This window comes from Streptopelia decaocto, assembly GCF_964273445.1.
Source record: "Streptopelia decaocto genome assembly, chromosome: 12".
NCBI lineage: Eukaryota > Metazoa > Chordata > Aves > Columbiformes > Columbidae > Streptopelia > Streptopelia decaocto.
Genome location: NC_138667.1, coordinates 9996999 through 10005853, shown reverse-complemented (window position 1 = coordinate 10005853; position 8855 = coordinate 9996999). Strand labels below are relative to the sequence as shown.

General features: G+C 45.0%; 1 protein-coding gene and 1 long non-coding RNA gene across 2 annotated transcripts; one reads left to right on the top strand and one right to left on the bottom strand.

Annotated features, from left to right (window-relative positions):
• The first annotated feature begins 4308 nt into the window (after positions 1-4308).
• On the top strand, positions 4309-8539 carry TXNDC15 (thioredoxin domain containing 15). Its single transcript, XM_082063650.1, has 5 exons — positions 4309-4414; positions 4529-4968; positions 5516-5679; positions 5881-6011; positions 6892-8539. Exons 1-5 carry the CDS (start codon positions 4363-4365, stop codon positions 7086-7088), a joined length of 984 nt encoding a protein of 327 aa, XP_081919776.1. The 5' UTR covers positions 4309-4362; the 3' UTR covers positions 7089-8539.
• LOC309445149 lies at positions 6528-8766 on the bottom strand. Its single transcript, XR_014185241.1, has 2 exons — positions 8621-8766; positions 6528-7097 (listed from the first exon to the last, which is right to left on the bottom strand). It is a non-coding gene; the product is annotated as an uncharacterized lncRNA (long non-coding RNA).
• Positions 8767-8855: the final 89 nt, after the last annotated feature.

Here is an 8855-nt window from a genome sequence, read left to right as displayed (position 1 = left end):
TTTTTTTTTCTGTTGTCTTTTTTTAATATCTTTTAAATTCTGGCTAAAGATGCCTATTGACAGCATTACCAAACCAATAACCTTAGTCCTTCTTTCTTATGCATGAAAATGCTGTTTGTTCTCCTGATGTCTCAGTCATATTTAAGTGACTCCAATGGGCACTGAAATATTTTAGTTCACCTTGTACAAATTTCACTTGACTTGTTGTGTTTGTCCCTTTCCTCCCTGAAGTGTAACTGAATCTGACTACAATAGACTGAGTGTGTTCATGCCTGTGTGGACTTCAAAATGCACACAGGATTTGTGAGAGCCAGGAGGCCACTGTGTTGTGAGATTTCAAAATTAAATAAATAAGCACATCCTTTCAGTATACTTTGCTTTCTGAATTTCAATGTGAGACGTGAATTGCTTGTCATAGGCAAGTCCCATATGTTTGAATTAAGGCAAAAAGCCTGTATGAATTGCAAGGTGTTTGAAAAGAGAGGAATGTTGCTTATATTTTAATGATTGAAAATGCTGCTACAGTGACTGAGGGGGGGAAAGGAGTTAGAGCTGTGTACATATAAATAGTAAGCTGCTTTTTTTTTCTGTGTTGCACATGGAAATCGATTTCAAATTACTCAAACTAAACTTTTTAATGGAATAGTCATCATTATTCATTTTTTGTGATGAATAAGAGGTATTTATCCATGTATTCTAACAATAGTCCAATTTATGTGTGTTAGTAAGATGTGCTCTGCACACCACCCAACCTCTTTCTGCACCCCACCCCACTGAGGTTTTTCGATAACTCTGGGGGAAGACAGGCTGTCCTACCTACCAGAACCCGCATCCAGGACTCCTGGGTCTGCATCCTCCCCTTGCTTCCAACACCCTCTGTTTCCTCTTCCACATACTTTCAAAAGCCCTGAATACATCTAGGGCTGAAGTGGTTTAAATGTCAGTTGCAGTTATTTTGCAGACTAAGTTGCTTTTACCTGAAAAAGACATCTGATGCCTTTTGTTGTTGGCCATTCTGGTCGTTGTAAATATTTGGCTTTCAAGTTGACTGGATATGTTCAGAACAGAGTTTGACTACAGTCTGCTACAGCCTGCTCTAAAAATCAGTTCCTGGATGTGATTCCTTGAGCAAAATGGATTATTTTCTTGGTTGTAATAAAAATGTGAGTATACATAAATTGGTCATAAATGACATCGTACAAGAACACAGGCTTTTCAACTGTGGTGGAAGTTGCTTGGCTGCTGCCATGGCTGCTGTGTTCTCTGCCGTGTAATAACCTGATCAACAATGTTGCCCCACAGTCTGTTCCCTCAACACCCAGTTGGTGTGTCGGTGCAGATTCTGATGACAGGACCAGTTCATGATTTCTTCATGCTTATAGACTCGGTGCTGGGTGTCAGCTATGTGAGCTGGACATCTTGAAGGAGTCTTTAAGATGGTAATATATTTTAATAATTTCATTTATATGTATGATGAGACACCAGGGCTTGACTGGGGCCTGGACTGGTATTTTTATGGTTTTATACTTCTTTGGTGCAACCTCTTAAAGTAGCACAAATAGTACAGCGTGAATTAGTGATATCGCACCTATTAAATGGGCCAGCTCAACAGAGTGTGGTTTTGGACCAAGACAAAGACTGTTCTTGACAGTTCAGCATTTAAAGCTGTAATGCCTAAAAGTAAAGGGCTGACTTGCCACCTTGTGTTGTGTGCTATTTTTATTCAGGTTCTACCTGTGGCTCTGTGTTTATTCTTTAAGACTTAAAGAAAATAATTGGCAGCCCAAAAGCTACTGTGTTCTGGAGCTGCCTCTCGCACAGGTTCCCTGCACAGCCTAGGGACAGTAAGGTCTCCTTTTCCCTGTCGGTAAAAACGTGGTGAAAATATCTGCTTATCTTGCAGGGTTGCTGGAAGGAATCATTAGTTAACAACTTCTAACTACTTTGAAGCTGAAAAATGTTGTGGAATTCTGAAGTGTTGTTTAAATGATCTGAGGCAAATACATCTTGCCTTTCATAGTTTTTTTTAATACCACAAAAGCTTGTTCTAATTAGTGAAAAATATGATAGTAACAATTAGTGCAAGTTTGATTACTAAGAGTATTACTTTGGGATATACATAATACTAAAATGTGTATTTACTGCTTCAAGTGGCCATATTTTAAAATAATCAACTGCAGCCACATTGAGAAAACAAAGATTACAAAGTCACACATGCCAAATTTAGGTGTAGATGTGAGTTCCCTGTGTGACCTCAGCCTGTGCTTCTGACTTCAGTGCCCGTCATGTTTTCTCCTACCTCATCTTTGTGCTGTTGAACATCGCAGCTGTGAGGCCGTCAGGATGATAGGAGTGGAAACCTTGGTCTTGGCGAAGGTCCTGGCGTTGCTTCTTTGTCCCAGTCCGTGTCCCCTTTGGTTCCTTCCCTCACCACGTTGCCCGTGAAGGAGTTGGCCCAGAGTGACTGAAATCTGGAGGATTTCAGCTGCAGAAATCTGAGATGCACAAATAAGTTTGGGTGTTTATTCATGGGTGCAACAAAATACTCATGTTTTGCCAAATCCTCCTCTTTGCTAAATTTTGGCTCCTTTGTTAACAGAGAAAGCTATTCTAATGTGCCCAAGTTTTTGTAATAGATGGAAAACAATTATTTTTAGTAGACTTTTCCCTGAAAACAGACATCTTTAAAAATCAGAAAAATGTAAGCCACGGGAAAGTTTTGCAAGAAAACTGGCAGGTATTGTAAGCAATGTGCCTCCTCTGTAGTCAGTAAGCACTGGGACAGCACATTTGTTGTGAGCTGGGTACGACAAAGCCTGACTATCTGTAATTCTTGGGAATCCATTTGTGTTCCATTAGTAGAAGTAGTGCCATGAAAAAGATCTTGCACAAACCTTTTGCTGTTACAGTAGGAAGAATATTATGTTAGGACTGGAGGTACGCTGCCAGGAAGCCGTCTGTTATTTTAAAGGTTTGGAATATCATCACCTGTCCTTGAGGCCTGAACCCATCCAGGGGAAGCATGGGACCCTGATGGTGGCACAGAGCCATGAGCTGGGAACCATGTGCCCAGAGTTCATTTTCAAGTTGAAAATGCTGCTTTTGTCAAACTCAAAGACAAGGACAATTGGGAATGGGGCAGTTTTTTCCTGGCTAGTCCACACCAGCTGGGATTCCTTCATGTGCTTTTGCTTTCAAGCTTGGTCTCTATCATCTGCTTAAATCAAACGTTTTCCTCCTTGCTGCAAACCTCATGTTTTGTGTTTTTTGACTTCTATGCCCTCAATATTAATGCTTGTGCAAACTGGACTTTGAAAGGAAAAAATCTCCAGGCAACAAGAAGGACAGACTTGGAGAAGCGTCCCCTGGTAAAAACAAAAATCCCATTTTTGTAATAAAGCTGACACCCGGTTTTATTTCTATGCATGTAAAATGTTTTCCTTGTTTGTTTTTTTTTTCCCCCATGCATGTGTATGGGTCATACTCTCATAGTCTGTAACTCTCGCTTTTGGACAGATGCAGAATTTTGGTGGAATACCATTGTGCGCTGCTGGCAGTTTTAAGGAACACAGTAAAAAAGGGGGCTTGAGCAGTTAAGTATTACATTCCTTTTCAAAATGCCAAAAATAGTCCTGAAGCTTCACTATTAAACTGAAACTAAGAATTCTGCATCAGGGGGAGTATTATTTCCTAAAGGAAGAAATACCAGATATTTATCTTGCTTTTCAGCTTGGGAGCTTTGGGCAATAAACGGATGGGGAAGAGCTGATATTTACTTTTTAGCTTTAAAAAATAGGCTTTTACCCTTACCCCAGCTTGGCTGTAGGTTAAAGTTTATTTTTCACGTGAAAACATGTGACAACACATCCTCTCCGTGCAGGAAAATCCTTCGGCGGGTACCCGTGGCTGTAGGTAATTGGTTAAAAAAATATATATATCCTATTTGTATGTAATACTGGCAGGTAGTGGGAGCTGAGCTGAGTCCTCTATAGTGTTCTGTACCGCTCTGAGCCCGGCAGCCTCCTGTCCCCTCACGGCGGGGTCTCTGGAGCCCGCGGCCGCGCCCTCCCCCCGCAGCAATACAAACGGGCGGGCGGGGGAGGAGCGGCGGCGGCTCGGCACTGCTCGCCCTCCCGCCCGCGAACGCCCGAGCCGGTCCCTGCGCGGCCCCGCTGCCCCCGCCCCGCCGAACCCGCCCCCGGCAGCGCAGCCGCGGCCCGGAGCACAGACAACATGGCGGCACCGCGCCCTCACGGCGTTACGCACGCACGGCGGTGGCGCGCCGGAAGGGGAAGTGAGTGAGGGCACCGGCGGAAGTGGCCGTTGTCCGGGAGACGCCGCGGGGTGGAGGCGGCGCCGGGGATGGGGCTGCTGCTGCTGTTGCTGATCTGGCTCAGCACGCCCCTTCCTCCCGGTGAGCACGGCGGGGCCGGGGGCTGGGCGGCGTGTGCGGGCCGAGCGGGGCGCGGGGAGGCCGGGGCTCGGCCGCAGCGCGGAGCTGACCGGTCCCCTGTTCGTCCCGACGCAGGGGCGGGGACGGAGCGGCGCGCCGGCGGGCAGCCCCGCTCCCCCGGGGCCGATTCCGTGCAGGACGGCGGCGAGCCGGTGCGGTACCGGACTGCGGAGATGGCGGACGCGATGCTGGGCAGCGGGCTCCCCGCGCAGCAGGCCCCGGGGCTCCCGGTGCTGCCGGGGGAGGCGGCGGACGGCGTGGTGTCCGACCTCGCCACGGAGGCTTGCGATGCGGCGGCCGGGGGTGATGCTTGCGGCGCGGGGAGCAGCCCCACGGCTGCCCCGGGGCAGGCGAGCGCCCGGGACCGGGACCAGGCCGTGCCGGAGCCGGTGCCGCCCGCGCCCACCGAGGAGTCGAACGGCACCGACAGCGCCAAAGCTCCCAAAGTGAACTGCGAGGAGAGAAACGTCACCGGCATCGAGCGCTTTACGCTGCAGATCCTGAACGTGTCTCAGGTGAGCGGGTCGCCTGGTGCCGCTTTGAGTGCTTGGGGCTGGTGCGAGATGCCCGGTCAGCACCGCGAGTGTGTTTATTTCAGTGAATTGCCTTGTATAACGTCCTGTGTGCTGCTGAAAAGATGAAATACCTGGGCAAAGAGGCTTTTTGTGTCATTCAGATTAGGAAAAAAAATAAGGTGGTACAGGTCTGTCCGCATGGCTGTGTATCTCATCTGTGCACCTGCAGCGAACTGTCAGTGTTCGTGCTGCATGGATTAGTGTCTCTCTCTGAAATTGTCAATGGTGCTTACTGCCAGTGCCCATTTCTAGTTTGTTTCTTGTAATGGATATGTATATAGATCCATACATAAGTAATAAACTTTTAAAGCTACCTTTAACAAAGTTTAAATACACTTCTTCTGTTTTAAAAAGGTTAAACAAATGGGTAAGTACTTGATAAATATTGTCAGGTATCTAATTAGTTTCTGAATTATGGATTTCTGTGTAGAACAGCTCTATTAATTATTTAATTGTCCTTGTCTGCTTTTATTCGGCTTTCTCAAAGGACCTGATGGAGTTCTTAAACCCAAACAGCAGTGACTGTACGTTAGTCTTGTTCTATACGCCATGGTGTCGCTTTTCTGCCAGTCTGGCACCTCATTTTAATTCTTTACCTCGAGCATTTCCAACTCTTCGCTTCCTCGCGCTGGATGCATCTCAGCACAGCAGGTAATTGGCTCTTCCTCTGCTTTAGCATCAGTTTATTTCCTTTAGCAAGTTGTGTTTTAAAAACAGGAGTGATTTTTTTTATTATTATGAAATGACAATGTAATTTAGTAAAACTGACACTTCTTGTATCATGACTATCTTTGTTCCTTCCTCCAGTGGATTTGTTTTCATTCATACCTTGTATTTGCTTTATGTCCACAGTTTATCAACTAGATTCGGAACTGTGGCTGTACCAAATATCCTCCTTTTCCAAGGTGCTAAACCTATGGCTAGATTTAATCACACAGACAGAACGCTGGAAACGCTGAAAGACTTCATTTTTAATCAAACAGGTACGTAAATCAGCCCTTATGTGTCAGCAGGAATAGCAGGTCGGGTCTTAGCTCTGAACTGGGCTTTCTTCTCCCTGCTGTTTGTTCTTTAAAATGAATTTCATTAAGATCCTGAGAGGACCCGGCAGAAGTTTATATAATCAGCTGCTGTAGCGAGCTGGATTTTGGGGTGTACTGAGGGCAGAAGCTCAGCTCCCAGGGCTGCTGTCACAGACTGGGAGGAAACAGCGAGGTTTAGCTAGGGAGGGTGCTGAGGATCGAGCACATCTTCCCACACAGATATTTAATTTGAGAACAGTGGCACGTGAACCTCAGCATCCTTGCCAGAGCCATGTAAGGCTGGCAGCAGCTGAGGGACAAGGGGTTTTCAGACCTTGTGTTGGAGGTGGCAAGAAGATTCCAGTTTCTGTGATCTGGCTGTTCATGTTGTGAGCTTCATGCCAGCCAGCTCACGGTCCTCCTGTGCTCTGTAAAGTAAAGTAAGACCACACACATAAAGGCCTATCAGGGCCTCCATTAGAGATAAGAAATTGATATATTTGCTAATACAGCAGAAACACTCAACACAAGCAAAAAAACCTCCACAGAAAAACAAAGAAACCAACGAAAGCAAAACACAAGCCACAAACTTTCCCAAGGCTGTGCTGTGGAAGGGCAGAACAAGCCTTCTGTTACAAAAATATACATAAATACTATTATGTTTTTGCATAAGTAAACTGTATGCTAGACATATGTTAACATACAAGGACCGTCTCGCCAAAATTTTATGTCTACCTGTACATGCGCCTTAGTCTGAGAATTGGAACAGAGCTCCAAATGGGACCAGCTTCTCTGTATTTAATGATTATTACTGGTGTTGATCGAGTGCTTTCTTTTGCAGGTATAGAAGCTAAAAGCGACGTGGCTGTGACAAAGGAAGACTGGGAAGGGCCCCTGCCCAGCGTCCTCACAAAAGGCGTCGACTGGTTGCTTCTGTTTTCTGTGCTCTTCCTGGCGAGCTTTGTCATGTACGCGACCGTTCGGACGGAGAGCATTCGGTGGCTGATCCCGGGGCAAGAGCACGAACATCAGGAGTGATCTCAGATGCTGAAATAGGGACAGAATTTCCTGCTTATTGGTAAAGTGGGACTTCGTATGGACTAGTAGTACGTGAGAACAAACTGCTGAATTTGTTCATTGTAATTTATATTCTTGACTAAAAGTCTGCTTTATTTCTCAACTACTGAATCTGTAAAAAGCAAAGTTGTGGCGATTAATGTAGTAAGTAAAGAAATACGAAAAAATATGAACTAAAAAGGTATTCAGTTGCTCTGGTTTATTTTTCATGGACTTTAATGTAAATAGGTGATACAGTTCTATTTTGCTCTCCTGAAGAAGTCCCTGAGCTTTGTCAATCACATAAGATTTTTACAGCGTGTGTGCGGCACTGCTTGGCATGGGAGTGGAGTTGCTTCTGTGCAATCTGGAGATCTTCCTATACATGCTACAGATGTACGGACTAAGGCTTCTACACAGACTATGTAGTAAATGCTACGGAATTGAGATATGTTACCCCAAAGAGATAATGTTCATGTGTTCTGAAATAATAACGTTTTAAAGGGATACACCGGTGAATGGTGATGTCACTGCATTAGTTTAATTGTCAGTAAAATGAACTATGAAGAATTTTTTTTTAAATAGTGGACTTCAAATTAATTATTCCATCGTTGAAAAGATTTTAATATTACCAGTGTGTGTTCCAGCAATAGCAACAATTCCAAAATGTGTTATACAACCCTTGGCAGGGTGACTGTTTTCCACTTTTGGTGCTGGTTTCCTTGTTCACTGTGCCTGTGAGTTTTGACTTAGTGGCGGTTCTTTATAAGATTTAGAGTAATTTCCCAAGCTCACCTTGTTATTTTTGTGTGTGTATGCACAACTTATTTACCATATTCCTCTATAACTAAATTGCATTCATTGTCCTTACTCATTTAAATAAATCAGGTTTTTACTGTAACCTTTTAAGTCACTTTCTCACAGGACTAACAGCAGGCAACATCTGAAGTAGGGATCACCTGCCTAAATTAGCAAGACCAGTCCCGAGACTTATTTACATTTCTACAAGTATGTTTGGTGGTTGCACAGTCTACAGCAGAGGCTACATAAAGAATTAACATGGATTTTAGTTATAATTAGCATGGAAGACTTTGAATTAGGTATGGACTGGTATGTTATGTGGTTTTCAGATTATTTGATTGCATAGCACTTACCCGTGGTGGTTTGCCACAGTACCCTGATAGGAAGCTTTAGAGTGTGAATTAAGCTAAGAAGAAACAAAGACAGTTGTAATATTTATTGTTTGACAAAGAGCTCATATCCCTGGAATATAATTCTTCAGGTATTTTTCTGATGGCCACATCTTTCCAGTCTGAAAAGCTGAGGTCCTGTATATCTGTGTGTTAAAAGGAAAATGCACTGATAAAACTTTGCCATTACTGCAGATAAAACTAGGAAATATTTTACTAATAAAGATTCAAGATTTTGAACAATTAGTTGGAGTGTTCTTCCCTCTACCATCTGGTTAGCTGGAGGGGCCCAGGCTGGATTGTCCCCAGGAATTGTCTCCATACCTCTGAAGAAACAGTGATGTCCTGAAAAACGCGGTGCCTCCTGCTCTGAGAAGTGCCTCTCGCAGTGCAGCCCCGTGGAACGGACAACGAGCCGTCGCTCGGGGTTAAGCAGAAGCCACGGACCCTCTCGGGAGCGCCGGCACTGCAGCCCGAGGCGGCTCCGCTCTCCCGTTCTCCTCCGCGCTCGGTGTCGTTCGCGGCCGGTGGCTCCTGTACCGGTACCGCTGCTGTTGCG